The sequence below is a fragment of the Drosophila pseudoobscura genome, chromosome 2 (assembly GCF_009870125.1).
Source record: "Drosophila pseudoobscura strain MV-25-SWS-2005 chromosome 2, UCI_Dpse_MV25, whole genome shotgun sequence".
Classification (NCBI taxonomy): domain Eukaryota; kingdom Metazoa; phylum Arthropoda; class Insecta; order Diptera; family Drosophilidae; genus Drosophila; species Drosophila pseudoobscura.
In genome coordinates this window covers 5,296,514-5,320,702 of record NC_046679.1, presented here as the reverse complement: position 1 = coordinate 5,320,702, position 24,189 = coordinate 5,296,514, and the positions used below count along the sequence as shown (strand labels likewise).

Sequence of the window (24,189 nt, the reverse complement as noted above, 5' to 3'; positions counted from 1 at the left end):
CAAAACGAAAACATTTCACTCAAATATGTGTATATTTAGCATATCAAATTTGATAGGTATATGCCATTGGACTTTGCAGTCCGCTCTTTTTGTTTAAATTATAGAACGTAGAACTTGGCCCAGGAGCTCGATGTAGATTCAGCTAAATTTGCATTTGGAATTTGAACTTTAACTGATATCAGCCGTAGACAGCCTCAGACAGAGACCATCCCAAACACGTCGACTGTCATGAGCAGATATCGTTATGACATCATTGCCGGCGTCACTTAGTGATGGATCGTTAGCTATATACCTACCACAAAGTATACATATATGTACCATGTACATATGTTAGTCAGCGTTTATTTGGAAGCTGCTTGAATAATCTCTGAGTTGTGCGAGACGTACGAGAGTATTTAGTTGTTTTGCTGATAAGTCCAGTCTGGCAGTCTGAATGAATCACGTGTTTCGGTAGGTTCGTTTGGGGTCCCAGCATTCGAAAGTTTTCAAGTGTTTAAATATACATTCAGGCTCTTTGGATGTCTTTTGTTTCGAAAGTTTGCTGGCAAAAGGCGACCTTCAGCCCGGGCCGCAAGGTCATATGTGGAGGAGATTCCATTGCAGCAGCCTGCAAAACTATACCAAATGGAGGTCAATCTCGGCCTCCTGCAACGCGACCGCCCCTTCGTCCTTCACAGCACAGCAGTTATGTAAAGAAGGAAGTGGGTCAGTGTTACGACCCAGATTCCCCCAAGGGGGGTAGGGTGGGGGAGGGGGAATTCCCATCGTCAGCCTGCAGTTTGATTAGTTTGAAATGTGTTTTTTTGGCACCTCCAATAATTACAGCTGGATGGGCCGCTTCGGGCCTTGCGGCCGCCTGGCTATTGATTTTTGGTCGGGCCGTCAGTGCAGCAGCGCATAACTGTATTGTATATATAGTATAGCCAACCTAGATAACTTTGGCATGGCCCAAGAGTGTACGACTATAAGTATCTATCGGATACATAGGCACTGCCTGGCTGCAGTTCGCGAGCTTAGCCAAGGAGCCAAAAATAAAGATTCTTTTTGGCACTGGGCCAATATTGCAATGCACATTTTGCAAGGGATGAAAGGGGGGTTGCACTGCAGGGTAAAATGAAAAGTGAAATGTTGCCATGCGAAGTGGAAAGAACAAGAACAAGAGCATCTATCTATCTATCTATATCTATATATATGTGTTTGCCAGAGAGCTCTGACATTTATTAGTTTGCTGCCCCGTAAAACGAAGTCTTGAAGTGCTCTATAAATATGACCAAAATGCACTCGAAATGACAAATTTATGGCCAACTGCATAACTCATCTATTGCCCACCTCTGACCCATCGGCTTCCGCCTACTCCTGCCCCCGGCCCCTCCCCCCCTTTCTGTGGCACATTGAATGCACACTTGTGTGTCACTTCGCTTTGCCACTTATTACATCACCAAGAAGGCAAACGACACGATACGATACGATACGATAGACTTTGCTTAAGGCCTTTACCGATTTGGGTCAACCTGAGCCTGCCAACAAATCTTCACAGACACACACGCACACGCACACACACACTCTTTGATATCAGGTTTTGTCGATGGGTTTTTAGTCGTCCTAGTCGAAGGCACTTTTGTTGTTCTTAGCCAAACAAGAGTTAAAGTTAAAAGTTAGAGGCAGAACATTAAAGATTTAAGTGTGCCAGGGCGTTGACGAGTTCATTCATTACATTTTCCCCTGCCTTTCGTAGGTCTTTCCTTTCTATCTATATCAGCCCCTGCTTCTCTTAATCTTTCGGTCTTTCAAAAATATATTCTCATTAGCTATCACGCCTTTGGCGCATGACTCAGTTTTTTTTTGGCTGTTGTCTTTAATTTTAGACAAAATCCCCATAAAAACAGCCGAAAAATACCGCCTTATGCTGCCACAACAGTCGTCATTAGTTAGCTGCGTCAATTGTTGTTATTTATAAACGCCGCAGTGGCAAATTCAGCTGGAATACTCGTACATTGGAATACATGGAATTTCTTCTTTCCACTTCCATATCGCTGTGGCTGTGCAGCTGTTGCTACGCGAGAGCCCGCGCTCACTTGAAATAACCGAAAAATCATTCAAAAAAATTTTAAAATATTTTGCCCGTCACAAGGGTTGCCATTCTATGCTTTTGTCTGTCTCCCCGTCTGGTCTGGTCGGGTCTGGCCTGTCTGCAGATAAAGCACGTCTGGAATAGCAAACATTCCGCAATTGGTATTACGTATACGCAGCGTTCTCCAAGCGTTATGCGTTTCTTCTCTCAGATGATTGTGTGTGCGCGCGTGCGTTGGCTTCTACATATGTATTTATATACCTACTATATGTATTGTGGATTTTTGTGGGTATGTGTGTGTGTGTGTGTCTGTTTAGCAGATAATACGACTTCCAGAGTCCGCGTGCGTGTTTTGTGACTCGGCCGCGCCGATCATGCGACCTACCAAATTGGTTAACGAGAAGGAAACACGTTCTTTCTAATGAATACTTTTCATTGAGTGTATTTGTATTTTGTTGGAGAGAGAGAGAGAGAGAGAGAGAGAGAGGAGCTTAGGTGTTTGGGTATATTCTGCTTCTGCTTCTGTTTCTGTTGCTGTTTCTTTACCCCCAAAATCCATTTTCCACCTCTTCGAGTGTCTGTTTGCATTTGCCAATACTTTTTTGGCCAAGTCAAACTGTAATTTATCTAAGTAGCGTTATGGGCCACTTCCGGTGACGACAACACTTCTCCGAAACTTTGTTGGCACTGGCAGCTTTGATGACCCAGATAGTGGAAGTAAACGTGTTGTTGTTTGTGGGGGGAGGGGCACGGGTCGGTGCTTCATAAAGTGCTAATGAAAAATGCTCAGCATTTGCCTAATGAAATTATAACTGAGCCACTAAGTGCGCCATAAAGAGAGGAGAAAAGTGGTAGGGGGGGAGGGGGCTAGGGGTGGAGTACTACTGATGTTTTGGGGCATTTTAGAAATTTTTTTTCGTGGCATAGAAACCAAAAACCAAACCGCATTTCGTTGCTTTTTAAGCTCATGAGCGAGCCAGCTTTTCATTTATCGATACGCCCCATAAACACACACCTAAGCACTCACACGCACTGGCACACGCACACAGAGCGACTGTAATGAACAATAATTTATTTAATTGACCGAGCTCTTGTTCTTTCGAAATTAGAACACACACAGGCACACACAGAGACACTCAAGCACTCGGTTTGCTGGCACGCGATTAAAAACAACAACAACAACACTGAATGGTTTACACATACTCGTATTATGAATTTTTATAAGCAGAAACTTTTCATTGGCTGTCAGTCGTCTTTCCAAAACTTTAGTCGTATGTGGCATCCATACCCTTCGCTGCCACAGATGACGCATCACGTGTACGCGGCGTGTGTTGTTTTTTTATAAATTGCTAAAATTCTGTTACTTTTTCCGTCCCACAAATATGGATTTTGTTTTTTTAATTGGCTGCTTTTCTTTTTCTTGGTGTTTGGTTCGCTTTTCGTGTCGTTTCTTTTTTTTTTTTGTTAATTTGAGCCCAATGCCTGCTCAATGTTTGGCCTCGTTTTGGATTTATTTTGCCGCACCCCGAGAGTCGAGTAAAAAGCAGCCATGCAAGTCGAGATCGAAGGCTGCCTTTGGCAGAATACAAAAAACGAATCTTTGCTCCAAATAACATTTGGAACTGTTCGGATGGGCAGGGGATCATAAATGCTGTGGGAGGCCCCCCCTACAGGCATCGTGTACATTGTACATTTATCAGCTTATAATCGTCTTTCCTATCTTATCTCCTGGTCAGGGCGGGGGAGCAATTCATGTTTTACTTTGTCAGTTTCCGCATGGATTTAACCGGTGACTGATGGGCCCCCGAGAGCATACTTAGTGGGAGCAAGCGACATTTTTTGTGACATACAAATGACTTGTATAACCGATCACCGATCGGCAATCAGCGATCCGCATCGACCCACTTTCCACCAGCAACGGGTGGGCCTTATCGGCTCCGCACCTTGGCACCTGCGATTGCTTATCACTCATTTTTCGATGGGGGCTGACATGGGTGTTTCCGTTGGATCGGATCGCGCACACAAATCGCTGGTGGTTCATTGCACCTTCTCTCGCCCCACATGTTCAGCTTTATTCTGCATGAGTTTCGGTTTTGTTTGATTTTTCTGTTAGTTCGTGTTCCCTCGTATCCCTTTCCTTTTTTGTTTCTGTTCTGCCAAATCCAGTAACAGCCGCAGGAAAATCCACTGACTGCCAGAGTCGCTGCCACGCCCACGCCCAGACTGGCTACGCGACCGCGACGGGCTGAAAAACAAACGATTAAACGATAAACCGATATATGCGACAACGATAAACGATTAACTGAGCATCCTTTGAAGGTTTTGGGTTGCGTGTCAGGAGTGCATTTGCACTGAAACATTCTGAAGCTTGTAAATGCACTATCTGGTACGACATTCCAGAACGTACAATCTTCCCGAATGCAAGACAAATATGCGAATAAAACAAATGAAATATGCAATTTTTGTGCTAGTGTGATACAATTTCTCAAACTGATTTATAATTTACAACTACAACTACAACTAAATAAGTTACTCTAAGATTTACACACATAATTGTAAGAGATTTTTATATTAAATAAATAAATGAAATAAAAGCGAATTGTCTTCTACGAAGAATCGTACTCCTATATGATTTGTGGTTTTATTTCACTCAAGGGTACTTTCCAACAGCGAATCATCTACAGAGATGGCTCCACACATAGCCTTCATCTTCAAGTGGCTTGAACTATGACACGCTTTTGATGACCTTGAATACACCGACTCTAATTGGAGCAGCTAGCCGTAATTAACATAATAACCCCATGGCATGTGGCAATCAACTTGAAATATATATTTAGTCCATTATCCAAAGTTACCACAGCTGTCAAGCCGAGTGGGATCTTTTGGGGAGGCCATAGATCACGGCATGGAGGGGAAGTAGCTTAAACCATCCCCAAACTCCCTCCCTATAGTATTCCAAACATAATCTCCACATAATGGCTCGATAACTAAAAGCTAATATTGCCTATTTTGCAGCGAACGAACGCCCAGGCGAGAGCTTTCAACACGCAACGTAGCATAAACACCAGCATAGAGGGAAATCCCCCGAAACGGCAACCGCCCGCCCGGTCCGTTCCGTTCCGTTCCGCACAGTTCACCGCAAGCTACACCAACACCAGCCAAAAGATGGCGTACCGCAAAAGCTTTGCACCGAAACGCAGCGGGTGCGAGGAGAGAGGAAAGAGATGTGTTCGGTGTTTATGTTTTGAATATACCTGCATATACCCTGTCGTTCCACCAACCATCACAAATGAACGAAATTCGAAAATCAGTTTTGACCAAATCAAATCCAGAAAATTCAATTGGCTATGCGCTTTGGCAGTGTGGTTAGCTGGTTGTGTAGCCAAAATATTGCCTTTGACCATTCACAGCCACTATCTTCACTGCCGCCGCGACAAGCCATAACAACGATAAGCAACATATAATCGGGGACTTTCCCGGAAACCATACATGCTTTATGTCATGGAGATTATTGCGGCGAATTCAACGATGTGTGGATGTGTCATGCGGCAACTATCACTAGAGATGGGACTTTTACTCACGGAAGAACACGCACGGAACGGCACAGAAACCATCACGGTCTTACAAAACTCCTTATTTTATCAATACTATACTCCTGTACCCATGAAGTGATTACAATTTTGTTTCTTTGTTGCACGAAACGGTTCTGTCCAGGATGTTGTATGAAGAAACGCCACAGCCCTGTCCAAGAAGCAAGCGAAACGAAATTCGAATCAACTCTAGGAAATTATCATCCCAACAGCGGAATATGCTCACGCATCTAAAACTATGTAACTTCTCCAGAAACTGTAGAGCTAATATTTAAATAAAATTGCACAATGTTAAATGCCAACAAAGCTTTAGAGAACCCAAAATTCAGTACCCCCATGGGGATGTTCCAAAGTGGTACTATTCCGTCTTGAACCCTATTTTGTTCATCTGAAAATTGTATAGAAGACCTTCGCTAGGTTGCGAATTTCCAAGAAAATTCAGTAAAAGTTCACTGGGGTTTTGTTTTGATGTTTTGTTGTTGTTGTTGCTTTTATATATATATAAATTTTAATTTAATAAAATTTACTTGCTATATTTCTATTCTTTATAAGTTCATCCTCATATAAATAATAATTTTAAATCGCACATTTTTGTTCTCATTAAATTTATATTATTATGTTTTGTGTTTATGTTTTTTATGCAGTTTTTGTTTGTTTGTTTTACTCGTATTTAATCTGAATTACACAACATTACTTTTATTTAGCATTAGCTTTATCTTTACCTTTATCTGTACCGTTATGTTAACCATCCTTCTTCTTCTCTTTCTCCTCCTTCAAATGAATGTTAAAATGTGTGTTTTGTTTTTTTTTTTTGATTTTCTTACATATTATTGACACTGTTCTTCGAATAAATGGAACTACTCCATTTCCGTTCTTCTGTTTTTGCTTCTGGTTGCCGGTTTTTTTTTGTTTCTTGTTCTTAGATGGGTTTGCATTCTGGTTTATGTTTTTTTTTTGCTTTACATTTTGTATGTTTTTCATATTTTAATTTGTTTTTTTTTTTTTTGCTGGTTGTTTTCCTTTTGCTTCAACTAATTTCAATTATAATTAGTGGCGCTCCCAATATTATGGTTTGATCTAAATGTTTACCACTTTAGTGTTGATGGGCTTGGATTGTGTTCAATGTTCGGCGCTGTTTTGTGGTTGGTGTTTAAATAATTTAAGAGTATTCAATAGAGGACTAAGTTAGTATACGCGTTGTAGGTTTTGGCAACTAAATTATAAGTATACATATTCATAAAACAAAATCAAATTCAATGCAGTTCCCTCCGAATGCTCCTTTGCATGAGCGAGCGCGTGCACTAGTGTATGTACGTATGTGTGTATATTCGTGAGTGGTGTGTGTGTTTGTGGGTGTGTTAATAATAGTGAATAAATACAACATTATACAAATAAGAGAGGATTTTCCATGTTGTAACGCACAAAAGAAACAATAAAACGCTGCGCACTCGCCTCCGATTCCCTTTTGTTTGTCGTGGCTTTTACACTTGTAAACTAAACAATAATAATACAAAAATAATGATATTTAAAAAATGAAAAAAACTGCTGGGCGATTCAGTGAGTCTGCACGCACGAATTATACACAAAAAACTAACAAACTTAAAATAATTGTTTAACCAAAATACACACAAAATATTTCAATTACATGATTCTCCTTTTTAACTACAATATTTATAATCGAAACTCTTCGGGTTTGACGGGAGGGGCGCTTTGGAAGCGAGGCTCATCTCCGCCGACATTCATTTTGCGAAAAACTACGATAATTGCCTGGAACAGGGTTTAAGTTTTAGTTACATATTTAAATTTCCTTTTGTCTCGATTCGTTTCGCATGATAATAATTGCTTTTGAATTGGTTTTATATTCGTACATAAATATAATTCATTTTTGTTCATTCATTCATTCATTTTGATTGTTATCGAAGCAAGGTTAACTCTCAATTTAAATTATAAGCCTAGCCATGAATTTTATTTAATAATTCTTTTGTGTATAATTCGAACTGTGTGTGTGTGTGTTTGTGTGTATGTATATGTGAATGAGAGTGGCTGTGGGTGTGGTTGTGGGCGTGTGTGTGTGTGTGTGTGTGTGTGTGTGGGTGTTAGTATATGCTGTTACAATTATTACATATCTCATGTATATTTAATTTATGATTTCCTTTTTTAGTTACTCATTTAGTTTCTCTTCTCGAACATGTTATTTGCGGATGATGTTGCCTGTAGATGTTGTTGTGGTTGTTTCAGTTTCAGTTGTTGGTATTGGTGTTGTTGCAGTTGTTCGGTATTGAGGGGCAACGGCGACTTTTAACGATATAAACATTAATATTTATTCCTCTGCCCTCTGCGCATACAGCCTAGTGTCGAACGTTAATTTACTCGAGCGATGCGGCCTTTTGTGTGGTTCGGTATCTTCCCTTTCTCCGCCTAGGACGTGCCATTCACCAGACCTTCCTTCTTGATGTTCTCCGTCAGCTGCTGCTGTTGGTACTGCTGCGAGCCGACCTGCTGATCCGTGTGATTGTTGCTGCTGCGGTTTTTGTTGTTACGGCGCGCTTTCGGCTGCTGCTGCAGTGGAGCTATTTGCTGCTGCTGCTGCAATTGCTGCGCTGCCTGTGGCTGCGGTGGTTGCTGCGGCGCCTGCTGCTGCTGTGGCTGTGCGCCCGCCTGCTGTTTGTCGCTATTACGCGATGGATCCTTGGGCTTGCTCGTACCGCTGGCGGTGTTCGCATTACCAATGCTGCTCTGTTTGCTGTTTTCCCCGGCGGCATTCAGCGACGTCTTGCCCGGCTGCGACGCAGTCTGCTGTGGCAGCTGTTGCGCCTGCTGCTGTTGTGGTTTGATGCTGTTGTTGGCCACCGCACCGTTTGCTGTCAGATCGAAAGGATAAGGCTCCAGGATTACACCAGAGGAGGGATTACATCAAGCTTTACTCACTGTTGCTGGGCCCGTTGTTGCTCTTCTGCTTTCTGCGCCTTCTCGAGCTGCCCTCGTACGACGAGTTGCTGTCTGCTGCGGGAAGCAAAGGGAAGAAGATGTGATTTATGAGTAATTACGAAATAAACATTCAAATTGAACCACCAATTGTTTAATTGTGTTTCATTTAACCTACCCCTCTCCACACTGCTCACTTCGCGCGTCTCTCGCACCTCCTCGGTGTGATTGTGGTGCTGATAGTCTCTGCCGTTCTGCTGCTCGTTGCGTGGCGGCCGGCGATTGATGCCACCGCGACGGTTGTTGCCGGCGCCACGGTAGTTGCCAGTGCCGTCACCGGCGCTGCCACCACGATCGTTGTTGTAGCCTCGCTGGTCGCGCTGATGGTCACCGCGGGAGTTGTAGTCGTCCTCGTCGCGTCGATTGTTGTGATAACGCTGGTTGAGGCCGCCGTTGCCACCAGGTCCGCCGCCACCGCGCCCACGACCACGACCGCGCTGGCCGCCGCCACCACCGCGCATAGAGCGCACCGACTCAATGTCGCTACTGTAGCCGCGCTCTGAGCGCCTTGAGACGGGGAAGCTTGTTGTGGAGCCCATCGAGGATTCCTGTATGGCTCGCAGCTGCTGATCGATCTCCATTTTCTCCTGGCGCAGCTGTTCCACTTCCTGCAGTTGGCCAAAACAATGTGTGCTCAACAATCGCTTGACACAAGCTTCTATTTCAGACGCTTACCTTCAGATGCGACAGATGATACTCCAGCAGCACTTTGGCATTCGCAATGCTCTCCACGGTGCCAATGAACACAAAGGGTACATGCGCCGGCGCACGTGGGATGTTCTGATCCTGCTCGTCATCGCCAGCGATCTGTGAGTGTGTGTGCGTGTGTGTGGATCATCGACGAAGGAGGCGTGGGACAGATTAGGTCTGGGGCTCTTTGCTAGCGTACAATACTCACAGCACTCACCTTGATTCGAAACACGCCGCTCTTGTCCACAATCTCCTGTATGATGCGGCCATTCTTGCCGATTACCTTGCCCACCAGCTCCCTGGGCACCTGAAAGAACTCCTCGGCATACTCGAGCATGGCGCGCGCGCGCTGCACTGACTCCTCGGTCTCGCCACTGATCTTGAATGTGCAGGACTTCTCCTCCAGCTCGATATTGGTGACGCCGACCAGCGTGCGTGCCGCCTGTATATTCGAGCCATGCGAGCCAATGGCCAGCCCCATGAGATCGTCGCGCACTCGGAATTCCTCAACGTAATTCCTGCAACATTAACAAAAGGCATAGAGTGAGAAAAATAGATTCAAATGTGTTGTGGGTTACTAGCAGCAGGACCTACCCTCGGCTCATCAGTTTAGTCGTTTCGAGCTGACGGGCAGCTTCTTCAGTCCTTTTCAAGAGCATAACCTGAACGAGAACGCAGAGTGGAGAATGGTTACATTTCAGTGGAAGGTTGGGGTGGGGGTGGGGGCAAGAGCGAGCGAACCTTCTGTGAGAGATTACGAAAATGCATATCCTTGAGCATGCTGGCGCGCTTCTGAGTGTGCTCCCATTTCGAAAGGACAATGAGGGCGGTGAGGTCGCGGTTGTAGTTGCAGACGCCGGCATCGATTGTGCGCTGAAACTCCTTGTGTATGCCATCCTTCTGGGCTCTGAAATGTACAAATGGCAGACTGTAATTTCTGCATTTTCTTGGTGCTATCCGAGATGTTTACTCACTCTTCACGCAGCTCTTCGGGAACGGGCAGCGTGAACTGGTAGAACGACTTGGCTGTGATTGGCGGATTTGAGTTTTTGGCGCGCAGTCGACCCAGTTCGCAGATCTCGGTGTAGGGCGTCTCGAAACCAATGTAGGCCACCGCACAGATGTCCGCTTTGAGCATTTTGATGACGGCCACCCACCAGCCGCAGTTCTCGCGCTCATTTGTGCGCGTAAACACCTCCACCTCCATGCCCTCTTCAAAGGTGGGCGCCGCCACCTCGACGGTCTCCTCTGGCGGCAGGCGGACGCTCACAAACGGATACTTCCTCACTTCGGTCACGCTGCAATCGGATCGGTTATTGGTTGGTTAAGCGGAAGGAAGCAAGCTAAAGAAAACCTCATTAAAATAAAATGCATTTCCCAAATTATGAAAAGAATCCCGCAGACAGGTGTTTGCCAACGCCGGCAGAGACCTGACCAGACCAGACCGAAGGCAGCACGCGGCATCAGCAGCAGCAGCTGCCTTGGCGCTGGCACTGGCAGAGGGCCAAGCGAAAGCAAGAAGCAACAACTGTGAGAACAAGAACCATTGTGGGGGTGGGTGGCAGTCCGGCAGTCCCGATTCCCGCCACGAGACACAGATCGCAGATCGGAAATGCCACAGGATAGTGGGGTGCACCTAAATTTAGATCCAGCTGCTCTCAGCTCGAAGTGAATCTCAGGCGGGAAGATGCGCGATGGAAGATGGACGAGACAACAACGAATTTAAACCCAAAAAATCGAACAACTTTCGTTCCAAAAATGTCACAAGAAATGCAGTGCTACAAAAACTATACCCAGCACAACGATATTTGTATACACTTTCTATGGGAAATACAAATTAATCTAAATTTACAATCTAATCTTGAATTCCTTTAGCCCCAAGTAGAGGCTCTGCCGTCCCTTTATATCGCCTATCTCCGTTGGGCTTCCATTTGGAGATCCCTCGCGTTACAAACTGCACGAATGGAGCCTCATAACCAGGTTGGAAATAAATAAATCTATATAAATGGTTTCTTTCCGCGGTTAAAAATAGCTTCGCCTTTGACGCTGGCCGAGGCGGCAGCAGCGCCGCTGCTTAGTGGCATTTGTCGCTCGCACTTGACAGTTCTGGCAGATACGGCCGGCCTGGCCAGGCCCTGCCTTACGCTGCTCGCCTCCTGGCCATTTGCTCTCTCTCTGTGCCACACTCTACACAGTTATTGCCTTTGAAAAGCTGTCAGAGTGGGGCGGACAGTGGTGGACAGTCGTGGATCGCCCTGGTCAGTCGGTCTGTCTGTCGTCAGTCAGCAGTTTGTGCAGCAGCGGCGTTTAACAAATTGCGTCAAATTAAACATTTGCCAGACGACGGGAGGGGCGTGCGCCGTGGCAGGAGCAGGACAGGGCAGCATACTCGCAAATGATGCGTGGCCGGCATCTCTAATTTCTAATTTCGATGCCAAAAAGACGACCCTCAGCCGCAGTCGTTGGTTGTTGTGGTCCCTGTTGTTGCTCTGATTGTATTAATTGTTGCAAATTAGTTGGAAAATACATTTTACAAATTTCGCTCAAGCATTCGCACTCGCGCTAGCGGTTGGAGTTGTTTTCGACTTTTTACTTACCCATCCACATCCACAAAGATGCCATCATCGGCGACAGCTGTCACATGGCCCTGTTTTTGTTGCATTTGCAGGTGTTGTTGTTGTTGTAGTTGTTGTTAGTTGGTTGTTGCATAGACGACACAGGGCAGGGCAGGGCACGCGGCACGAGGTAGAGCATTGGTAAAAACAGAGAGAAAAATGTGTGTCATTAATGTGGCCTATGCTTATGATATTTTTCATTTAGCTATATATATAAATGATATTTTTATGATTGGCGGTCTAAAAGGCATTAACAATGCAAGATCGGATATCCCACATTACGCGTCCTACGACCTATAGATTGTTGTTGCAAGAACGCCATGATTTTCCCTGCAGTTGTGATGACGATGATCTTTTTTTCTTATCTCGACGCTGCTGAATCATTGCACCGCCAAAAGTTGGGAATTTGTTTGTTTACGAATCATCGGATCCAAAAGAAGTATGCAAAATATATTTGCGGTCATGTTTCAGCAGATTTCGAGATGGATCAATCGTAAATCTCGTGGTTTAGAAAGTGAAATTCATCAGATTTGAATCGCGTCAATGGGCAGCGAAGTAAGCAGCGCTGCCAGCGCCAACGCTAACACCCCCACGCTGCGCTGCAAGCAGCGGCGCCTGCGTCACTGTGCACTAGTGTGCGTGGTGAGGCGGCGATGATGTCGAGAGACTCCACTCAACAAATGTTGCAGTTATTTATAGAAATAAAGCTAAAATTCACAAAATTAGAAACTGAGGCACACAGCCGCCATGGGGCAGGGCTCCCAAAAACTCCGTATCCACACGAGGAACAGGCGACTTCTCTCTCCAAAGCGCTCACACACACACACACACACATACCGCCCACCCCTCTGGCCAGTGGCTCACCTTGTAGTAGGCGCCATTTTCGAGCCGGACTTCCACCAATAGATCTTCCATGCTGCGGCTGCTCCTGATGGTGGCTTGGGTTATCCTGTTATCCTGTTATCCTGATGTCCTTCCCGACTGCTCCTCCTCCAGCACTCTCACGCACGGCTTGTCCTAGCCGAATGCAGTTTGCTGTGCTTCCCGTTTCCCGCTCCTTCTTTTTTGTGACAGTGACAGTTGCAGTTCTCGATTTCGTTGCAGATGAGTTGATTCTCTCGAGTTTCTCTCCTTATAACAATTCCTGGTCCTAGTCCTGGATGCTTCCACTACTTTGTAATCAGTCTTTTCGCTTGCTTCTGCGGAGGTTCCTGGAAATCAAATGCAATTAGCACAGGAACACAACAATAAAAACAGATTTGACAGATATTTTTGGGTTGTATATAGTAAATATTGACAGATGCCGCATGATAGAGCGAGCAGCGGCCCAATGGCAATCAAAATGTTTTTGAAGTTATTTTGGGGCCAGCGCCAGAAATTCCTGGCTGAACAAAATGCAGCGACGTCGGCAGCACAGCACGCTTTTGCCGGCAGCGCAGCGGCGGAGTGCTTCCTCTTCCTCTTTGTCTTTCTTTTGTGTGTCTTCCACACCACCTTAAAAAAGCGTGTGCGGCGCGCTCTCCCTCTCACGCACGCACACCACCACAGCGGCAGAGCAGCAGCCGCAGCCGCCACCGCCACCGCCGAAATGTTTCGCTCGCCTCGTACGTTCGTTCACACTGATGAGCACGCTTTTCCAATAAGAATTTCACACACACACACACACGAGCACGCACACACCCCTCCACGGCACACGGCACATGCCGATTTTACATATCAAATTTACACATAATTCCACTCCAAAACTTCATCTGATACCCTGGGATGGTGGTGTAAATTCTATTTAACTATATTATCACTTCGTTGCGTAGCCGTTTTTCATCTTTCAGCTACACTCCCGCTCCCTTTGGCCAACAACATTCGTATTCGCCGCAGCCGCAGCCGCTCTGCTGCTTCAACTTCTGCCGCCGCCGTCGTCGCCGCTGTGCAAAATTTTTTCGCTTTTTCGGTTCTTGCTAAATTTTCGAATCGGCCAAAGCGCCTGCAATACGTCAAATGCTGTAAAGATTTGTTAACTTACGGCTGCCCGGCACTTTTATCCTTTAATTTCGACTGGCAAATCACTTTAAATGTTGCTATAAACTTTTGAAAATAGAAATATAACGCGTGCAGTGCTGCTTCAAATTTTTTTTCGGCTGCGCTGCGTTCTCTTCGTTTTTGCTTTACACCTCTTTCGCAGCGTTTCGTGTGACCGAAACTGAAATTTGAAAAAATACCACACAAAATGAATATTTTCCATATGACAGCAAACTAAAATCCCAAAACGTTCGATAAAATGTATCGCACTAAAACATCGATACATTAAATAGTTTAAATTTGTCATCCGTAGCTAGTAGGCGCAACATTTTGAAATAAAATCAAATGACCCAACAAAAATATGGATAGATTCCTTAGCTACCTAAGCTACATTGTAGGATCGGAGAATTTTTTCTAGCAGAAATTTCTTACGGTTTCATACGAACATCAACCCTGATATTGCTCGTGTACACTTCATGCTCCCATAGAGTATATTATTGATCTGCGATCTTGCTCTGATTGATTTTAACAGGAGATGCTCGCTTTGCGGCGCTAATTTAACATCTTAATTGAATTGTTCGCTCGTTGGCGATCCCATAAAAATCACATGTTCTCCGCACTCCGCACTTCAATTGATTTCAATTCGATTTTAATTTGCAAAATTCCCATCTGGCGCCCACCGATTGACACTTGTTCAACGAAACCCGGACCCGGACCTCTTACACACATTCTTGTTGGCCCTTTGCCGCTTAATGTAATTGTAACGACTATTGAGGTCAATCATTTCCACAATTTGTCACATGGGGGGTTCATTCATGAGCGCCCGCCCCGCCAACCCCAACCCCCAATCCAATCGCGTGACGTTGCCGGGCCGTTAGTCGACGCGCTTGTAGAATTTGTGTGCGAGTGTTTTTGTTGATTTTTTTTTGTGCTATTCATAAAATGCATTCAAACACCGCGCTGCGCTGATGGTTAATGCCTGATAAAAGTACGGTAGTAAAAGGTGCAGTGCATTGATGTCTATTTATAACCCCATTATATCTGGGTGGGGACACTGAATATTTGGGATCGGGTCGGAAGAAACACACAAAACGAAAGACCTGCGTTCGAAAACATGCAATCTCGCTATTTGTTTAGCGACTATACATACAATATATCAACAAATTGCAACAATTTCATGGTCATACACTAAATTGGAACGATTAAATCTTTTAGGACTATGGACCTTCAAACATATATCTGCAGATGACAGCTACTGGAGCACCCTGGACTCATGGAACTCAAACACACTGTCCTTAAGAGGATCAAAGTAAATCCACTTGGAATGCAAAGCAGAGAAGAGAACAAGAATCTGAGTTTTAAATCTGAGGCTAATTAGCCAATGGGCTGATCATCGGGAGGCAATATGGTATTTATCTAGTTATCTGGCGGGTTTCCATTGTGTTTTGGTTGGATTCCTTAACTGACCTGACTTGGGTATCACTATATCATATCATATCCGTCATACCCTGATGTTCGTGTGCTAATTGAGGTAGTCGTCTGAGCTCTTGATCAACTCTAACTATGACCTCGACGTACAACTACGTAAAATTATGGAAAAAATAATAGAATCGAATATTTTTTTCGTATTCTTCAAAATGTACTTCATTGAATACAGTAATGTAACAAAATATAAATAAAACAATCAAATTCTACAATCTTTATGCACCAACAATAATACATTTTTTAATTATTAGTTCTGAAAAAATATAGAAACGCACTCAAATTCTGTCCTCAAATTCTGTTTAAAAATTGTTAAAATCAAGTTATAGAGGAAAAATTTAAACTAAAGACAAAAAATATACATATAATCTTTGTGGAATGCCATTCTGATCTAGGGAAAAGCGATGTCACCAGATTAAAAGGTAAGAAATTTGTCCCTTCAGCGCCAATAATGGACCCAAAGTTTGATTGGAAAACAGAGTTTGCAACGCAGATGAGGCAGCATTCTCGACACCATCGCACCTGCTTTCAGGCGGCGAAACACTTTGACCAGCGATAGGGATTTGCAGTTTAATAATCAATGTATGTACATATATGTCCATATATGAATATCTTAAACTATGTCCGGATCACTCCATGGTCGTATCGTAGCATATGACCCGTTATCCCGCCCTTGAAAGCCTCTCCACCTATGCTTAGAAGTCGCCCGCCCTACAGCTACAGGGTATCAAGATCTGTGATTCTGATAGTCATAAATTGCCATTCGCGCTGGCAGTAATTACTGTCAAGAGGCGATTTGTTGCGGAAATGCATTCAGATTTTGCCCTCTCACTCACCCAAAGAAACACTCACACACATACACACACGCACAGCCACTAATCCGGCTCTCTCTTTCTGTCCTTCTCCTTCGGCAGCTGCTGCCGTTTGACATTGACTTTTGTTCTGCCTTTTGGCACATTAACTGCACTTTAATGACGTCGACTCGACGTCGAAATGGTCAACAAAAGACAGCGACGACAGCAGCTGTGGCTTTTTCTCCTTTCCCTTTCTCGCGCACGGCACTGCAATTGCTTTCAACAAGAATTTGTCTGTTCAATTAGCATTTGTCTCTCTGTTCTGTGTGTTGTGTTCTGCTCTGCTCTGCTGTGCTGTGCTCTCTCTCAAACTGCATATGGGTGCAACAATTGGTCTGCTCAGCACCACAAACTTAATTAATATTAATTCTAATTCAAATTCAATTAACATTTCTGTTCAGAAATGTGTCAAAATGATTTGCTTGATCTTGATATTTGTGTGATAAACGTAAACGTTATATCCTGTACTGCGCTGCGCTTCTCTATTTATCTCTTTCTGCTTTTCATCTGCAGGTGTGTGTGTGGGTGGGAGAGAGCGAGCGACCTGTACCGTTTATTCTCTCGCACTCTCATTTATGTTCTACGACCGTTTACAGTTGTCAAATCACGCGTTAGCTGTAAAAATTTGCCATAAAAGAAAAGCCTCCTATGCATTTAATGATACAAAATTGTTTCGTATTGATTTGCTGGCATCAATATCATTTATTTAGTACCCACGAGCACTTCCGAATGCGCCGATCAATGATCTTAGATCCACCCAACCTCCAAATTGGAAACAATTCTACCTACTGCATCCATTATAATTCGGAGTAACGGGTATCTTATAGTCGGAATCCCGCCCAGACCCAGCATGTTCTACCTGCTTATCAATTAATCAGCTTCTAAACCGCGACGCTGGTTCGGGGATTGCAATTTTCTTCCCTCGCCTAAGCTACTATCGCTGTTTCGCGGTTGTGTGTGTGTAAGTTGTTGCTGCAGCTGCTGCTTGGGTGTGCGTTTGGGTTCGTTAAAATCTGCTCCATTTTATTGTCAACTTTTTTTCGGGCGAGAGCGGAAAACGGAAAACCGAAAACCCGAAAAAAAAACAAAAACTAAATAAAGAGCACACCAACCTGAGTGCCATGCGAGTATCGTTGCCATAACTCAATTCAATTCGCTCGCTTCTGGGTGTGTGAGTGCACATGACTATGTCGCATGGGTATGGGTGCGAGTGTGTGTGTGAGTGCGAGTGTGGGAGAGTGGGTGTATGCCAGTGTGTGTGTGCAGTGCCCGATGCTCGCATCGCTTGTCAGTAATCATTCTGTGCCTGACCGCTGCGGGTTCTGTTCTTGGCCCACCCCGAGGTTCGCAGTTATAAAAGACGCGTGCCGTGCCTCACTTTGATGGAGTTCTCTTCGAGACCGCAAAGGTTCAGTGTCCTGCCTGGCAGTCTCTAAACAAGCAAAAAATAAACAAAAATATTCCAAGTGAAACTAAAACTGAAAATAGTGTCATTGAAAGAGCATTTAAAGTGATATTACTGCAAAATATTTTATAAAAATTCAAGCCGGGAAAATGCATTTCGTTACCATCTCAATACTAGGTAAATTTCAATTAAATATCTATTTTAGTTTCTTGTGTGGATATACTACGTGTTAAACACCTGTGAGACATTCAAAGGGAATTGAATGGCCTCCGACTTCTCACGGCAGTGATTAAACCTACGACTACCTCAAACCCGACTCAAATCGGAGTTCCAATCGGCTATATGCATTGATGGCATTCTTTAACCTATGGATATCGAAAATGTCACGTCTTTGATCCGACACTAAAAGTTCCGACACATTCGCCCGCACTCAAATTGTAGCTGCTTTTCTTGCCGTTTGTTCTGTAATTATTTTGATCATTTGAGTTGATAAGATGCCAGATACTTGTAGTACTTTCTGATCGTAAATTACAAATGACCTGGGACTAGCGCTGATTGCCAGACGAAGTACCCAGACAGATCTGCCGCGGTGGCGTAGATCAGGGTTCTTATTTGTATTTGGTATCGTTCGAAGTGTCGTGTTGGATTGGGGAACTCCTTCGTTACTATAAACTTATGAATCATGACACCCGAAATCAGTCACATAATGCCACATAGGTGAATCACCAGCAAATAGGTCAGGGACCAAGCCAGGCAGGTGTTTATGATTACCACTTTGGGATCGTAAATGGCAAATCAACCGATAATGCTGTAAAATGGAATACTTAGGAGAAGGGCTCCAATTTGTAAATAATACCATTTACCATACATTCAGCTAAGTATTTTTCTTCTCTGCCTTCCCTGTCTTTGCTTTTTCGAATTCAGTTTCAATAATTACTCAAAATCATTGCAACATGTATGTGTTATGTTCTTCATGTAAGTCGATAAAATTCGGGGATTTTTCCATGTGATTCATGCTGCCTTCTCCACTGCCGAGCCTATCAAAAAACTAAGCCCTTGCCATCCAAAACATTCTACTCGAAGCACTCCAAAGCACTTCAGAAGAGTAGTACTTTGGACACGGATCACGCGCCCGAGCAGATATCGGAATAAGAGGCAATCTATTGCCGGCTTGTTTGCCATTGGCGGGGGCCTTTGGAAAAAAACCCATTTAATTCGCTTAACACCAGATAGCGGCACAGACACAGACACTAGAGACGCATCAATCGGTCATCCCGTGCGATGGGGTCACCGAATGTTAAAAATTTCGTAAATTTATAGCTGCGGGGAAAAACTGCTGACCCAATCAAGATAATCAAAAGCTGGTCTATAAAGTACACGAGTAGTTTCAAGAAATCATCGATCGATAAGATGCTAACTGTAGATTTACCACCTTGATTAGCGAATCTGAAGAGAGAGAGAGAGAAGAATGTGGCCAGGGGTCCGCGTCTGAGGGCAATGAATATTAAACGATTAACTGGCAATTAACAACATTCGGTTTATGGATCTCTGCGCGATTCGATTAAGCCTAATCGATCCACTAAAGCCCAATAACAAGGCGCCACTGCCGCGCACTCCCTATCGCCTCCATGTATGTACATATGTACTCCATGTGTGTAGCAGTTAGCCTCTGATTAGCTGCGATTTCTGCCAAAGATATATGACAGTCATATGTCGGCGTGTGATTAAATGTGTATAAATATATTTGCTACTTCATGCGATTGATTTTGGCTTCTGGCTTCTGGCACAGTGGCTGCTAGCTCTGATTAGGGCTACCCCTCTTTGTGAATGACGTGGGTCCGAGTCTGCTGTACACTCGCTCCCTCCCAGACGGGGCTCCATTCATTTCCATTGGCAACCAATGAAGCGTTCTGCTGGGGCCTTCTGGCTTTGTCTGGCCGATCGAAAGTGAAACTGCAATTTACAGAGCGAGAATATCAGCGAAAGGCATTCGTGATAGCAGCCGCTTCCTACTGATGCGACTGAACTTTTGTTTACAAAGATCTTTGGCCTGTGCCGCGGCTCACTCACTATCTCCGCTGTTTGTTTTCAACACTTTAATCAACTTCCTTTCGCAGTCTTCCCCATGCACTCGCACTCTTCAGGGCCCAAAGTCCGTTAAACTGCCTAATGGATGGAAATTTTTTAGCCCACTCTCACAATCGATCATCCATGCACCCAGCCCTAAAGCAATCAAAGCAAAAGTTTATGGTTAGCAATCCAGACAAACGTCACAATGTTAAAGGCAATTCATAAAAACCAAAGTTTGGCCCTCTGATTAGGCATTCTCTGTGAATTATGTGCCCGGCAAGGCAAGGCAACAGATTAGATTATTTTCTGTATTACATGGGGAAGTTCTTCTTCAAATAAAAGGCCAAAAAATTAGCATGCAAATTTCTTTGGTCGGTCTCAAAAGGAATACCGACATTATATTAATTTATTTATTATATATATTAGCTGAAAGAGAGCCCCTATCTATTCCAATTATCTCCATTCACATGACCAGCGGTATATCAGAGCTTATCACAGTCTTCACACGCCCCCTGAACGATAAAATGACAATAGAATATAAAACCCTGCGCACTCCCGAAATTTTTTATCGGTGGGGAATATATCTTTGATTATAGGGCTCAGTAAAACCTATATAAAATTCGGTCTGGAAAATCACTGAGTGCTCTCGATACGGCAGTGATTTGACAGAAACACACACGAGCAGAAGTATCGTCGGAGACAGAGTCTTTATCGCCTCTGCTGAGCTATGCGAAATCGTTCCAATTATACGAGTATTTTAGCTGACATGGCCGAAATGCGGTTATAAACAGCCGAGACAAGGCAGCGTAATGCCACAGCCACTTGACGACCAGCGGATGACGAACAGCAGCCAGCCAGAGACAGTGCAACATGATGCAGAATTCCGATTCTATTCCAGTCTGTTTCGAGTGAGATATTTTCATTTGACGCTATCGGATGTTCGGGGGTGTTCGGGGGGTGGCTAGGCATTTCCCTTTTCCAGTGGCCGTTGTTTGTTTTGTGCTGATTTTCACATGATTATCCGTCATTTGCATTGCCCGTATGCAATTACAGTTTTGTTAACTTTTACACCCCGGGGTCTCAAATTACAGAAACACTATTCCCATTATCAACTATCAAAGTTTTATCCACTCAAATGTAATTGTCCGAGCTTTGCATGTGCAAAAATCTAATTGCCCTTTAAATTGTTGCTCGACATTTGCTTGGCATATTTCCACACGTAAAACACTTCGGAAGCGATCAAGATCCAGTGATTCTTTCAACATTTCCCTTTTGCCGTTTGATCTCTCGGGAAATGAATCAAAAAATATTATATAAGCGCGTGATGCACCCATTGCGATCTTGTGATCATTTCTTCATTAAAATTCGAAATGAAATTTATTGCTTTATTATCCATCATTCAGTACAAATTCAAGTAGTGTGCCACTCAAATCTCTAAGTACACTCTGCCTGTTTACCATGTGCTCACAAAAAAAAATATATTAAAAACTCATTAAAGTCCCGCGGATCAGAGGCCGTACAGAATCGAAAAAAAATGAAATATTAGGTTCTGTCTAATCGCAAACAAATGGCATAACTTGGAAATCTTTCCCTCTGAACCATTGCGTCACAGGGCGACGGCGACCCAAGAAACCACTCGTATACTATGCACACATCAGCCGATGAACACGTTCCGCCGGCAGAAAGTATATTAATATATTTATACTGCCTGGCGGAATATGTATTGTATATAGTACTCAACTTTCACAGCTGCCGTTGTCGCTTGTCGCCTGCAGGGAAAACTCGCAAAATTGTCTCGCAGAGAGCATAAATTTCCCAAAGATTAGACACAGAAAATGGCGATAAATTAACCGAGTTGCTTGCGGGCTTTTTATTAACCCATTAATGCTGGTTATGTCTCAATAAACACATATAGTTGATCGCAGATCACAGTGGTCCAGAGTTATGCTGATGGGTCAGTGCTTTTTAAATACACAAATGGATCGTAAAAATTGGCCAGGCCGCACGCATAAAATTTAGTTGATATTTTGATGTGCAAATGTCAAAATGCTTTTAGCCAACAAAAGAAAGAGAAAGCCGTAGTGGACAAAGAAATGATTTTGGTCCAATTTTTGTACAGGTTAATGAAACATTAATGCCATCGGCAGCAGCAGCAGCTGATTGAAATAAAATAATCGCGTTTATATATACAAAATATATGTACAATATGTGGTGGAAATCATAAATTTCACGTGTATTTTTAGCACCATTCAAGTGCAAGGTGCTGTCGTCTGCTGACGCTGCCAAAAACATTATATAGATTCACCCTCTGACCGTCCCACAGTCGCCCGGTTCCTCTCTTTGCTTTTTACCCGAATTTTATGGGCCCATACATCAGACCCAGCTGCAGGTTTTAGTGTGTTCGGCCCTGAGCATTCCGAGCGACATTGTCGGTCAAGTTGAAGTTTACACGTTTTGTAAACGGTTGCCATTAAAACGTTCCCATTTGCACAGTGCGTATACTTGATATTTATATGTGTGTAACAACCTCTCTCTCGCATTGCAGTGTGCTGCTCTCTGGGACTCAGCTGGGCCAGCGAGTGGGGCTATCCGGACTTGGACAACAATAAGGATGCGCGTAAGTAATGCCAATCTGCAGCCATTCAAGTTTATTTGCTAAAATTACTTAATCAACGCCAGAGTGGAAGAGGCGGAGGCAGAGGCACTGGCCCTCGCTTTTTGCTATTGTACGCGGGAGTAGGTTACTCGGCCCATTTCCATTGTCAAGTGCTTTGCATAGACACATAGAGGAGGTCTATGTATATTTATTCGCATATTCGCTTACGGTGGCCATTTGTGTGTGTCCGGGTCGGGTCACTTAACGTGCACGCTCCGGGCTTGAGTCGGAGCTTAGTTAAATTGCGCCAAATTGCTGGGTATGCAAATTGGACAGAGTACGCGTATATCGTGAATGATGATCAATTTGGACCGGTCTGACTTTCGAAATTCTGCGGAAATTCTACCGAATTTCGGGATAGAGTTATTTTCAATTGTATGAATTTTGATTTATGAGCATTCAATTTCTAATGAAAACTGTCGGAAAGTTGAATAATGGAAATTGATTTGCAACAATTTGGACATTGATGTATTGCTAATTCCTGTCTGTCTCTCTCATCCATACAGCGTTTCCCGATTGGGGCGGTCTGTGCGATAGTGGCAAGAGACAGAGCCCCATCAATCTGGCGGCCAAGTGGTCGCTCCGGGGCAAGTTCGATGCGTTGAAGTTCCAGAACTACCGCTACGTCCAGAAGAATCTGGAAATGGTCAACAATGGCCATTCAAGTGAGTGGAGTGATCCAAGCACTGAAATTATGCGCTAACAAAACTGAGTTCTTTTATAGTACAAATCGATGATTTTGATGATGTGTTGGTGATGGAGGGTGGCGGCTTGGCACACGAGTACGAGCTGGAGCAGATCCACTTGCACTGGTGGTCGGAGCATACCATCAATAGCGTGCGATACCCCCTGGAAGTGCATATTGTGCACCGCAACAAGCTCTATCCCAACATGACGATAGCTACCAACTTTAAGGACGGCATTGTGGTCCTCGGCGTGCTCTTTCATGTTTCGAATACACCCAATGATGCCATCGCTTCCATCATCAAGAACCTGGAGGACGTGAAGGAATACAGTCGCATCAACAAGCCCGTTACGGTGTCCAGCTCCCTGGCGGTGGACGATCTGATGCCACAGTCAACGGGGAACTATTACACCTATGCTGGTTCTTTAACTACGCCATCCTGTGCCGAGGCCGTAATCTGGATTGTGTTCACCGAGACGCTTCCCGTGACCCTGGAACAGGTCGAGCAGTTCAAAGAGATCGAGTACTCAAATGGCAAGGAGTTGCACAACAACTTCAGAAACCTTCAGAGCATGAACAACCGAGCCGTGGTCCTGGTCGAGCTTGATGATAATCGTTCAGGCGCCGCAGCTGGTCGCACGGCCTCTCTCGGCCTGATCCTGATACTCGGACTGGCGGCCCAGAAGTTCGTCCTGTAGATGCGGGCCGGAGCTGAGCCGAGCAGAAAGGAGAGTAGAAGATGCAGATGAGGAGCAGCCATAGACAGACTCGTACCAAAGAATGCACTGAAGTTCTCAGTGTAGCTACAACGAATTTTTTGAGAAGATATCCATGACAGGGAGACGCAGAGACGCAGAGACGCAGAGTTAAAATACTCATTAGCTATAATTATAATGCAGAACATGTCAGCTAGTCAGCTTATGTTAGATTCTTCGCGTGCAAAGTTCACGAAAATATATAACAGTCGCAATAAAACCAAAAACATTTTACACACATTCCTTCGATTCGTATTCTCTGAAAGTCGACCACTTTGAAAGTGGCCGCCTAGTCCGCTGAAAGTTCAAGTCGAT

General features: G+C 44.2%; 2 protein-coding genes across 4 annotated transcripts; one reads left to right on the top strand and one right to left on the bottom strand.

The window, feature by feature from the left end:
* Nucleotides 1–6,462: 6,462 nt before the first annotated feature.
* Fmr1 (synaptic functional regulator FMR1) lies at nt 6,463–14,151 on the bottom strand. Of its 3 annotated transcripts, none has more exons than XM_015183196.2 (11): nt 13,972–14,151; nt 12,816–13,162; nt 11,934–11,983; nt 10,311–10,634; nt 10,078–10,243; nt 9,931–9,998; nt 9,545–9,854; nt 9,322–9,453; nt 8,765–9,254; nt 8,590–8,664; nt 6,463–8,522 (listed from the first exon to the last, which is right to left on the bottom strand). In XM_015183196.2, exons 2-11 carry the CDS (start codon nt 12,864–12,866, stop codon nt 8,080–8,082), a joined length of 2,109 nt encoding a protein of 702 aa, XP_015038682.2. In that variant the 5' UTR covers nt 12,867–13,162; nt 13,972–14,151; the 3' UTR covers nt 6,463–8,079. The 3 variants fall into 3 exon arrangements, with proteins under 3 accessions (XP_015038682.2, XP_033237785.1, XP_001357984.3); XM_033381894.1 differs by having other exon boundaries at nt 8,590–8,661; XM_001357947.4 differs by having other exon boundaries at nt 9,554–9,854.
* A 3,458-nt stretch (nt 14,152–17,609) lies between these two features.
* Nucleotides 17,610–24,114, top strand: CAH7 (Carbonic anhydrase 7). Its single transcript, XM_001357946.4, has 4 exons — nt 17,610–17,885; nt 22,324–22,395; nt 22,941–23,099; nt 23,159–24,114. The coding sequence occupies exons 1-4, from the start codon at nt 17,858–17,860 to the stop codon at nt 23,815–23,817; spliced, it is 918 nt and encodes a 305-aa protein (XP_001357983.3). The 5' UTR covers nt 17,610–17,857; the 3' UTR covers nt 23,818–24,114.
* The last annotated feature ends 75 nt before the right edge of the window (nt 24,115–24,189 follow it).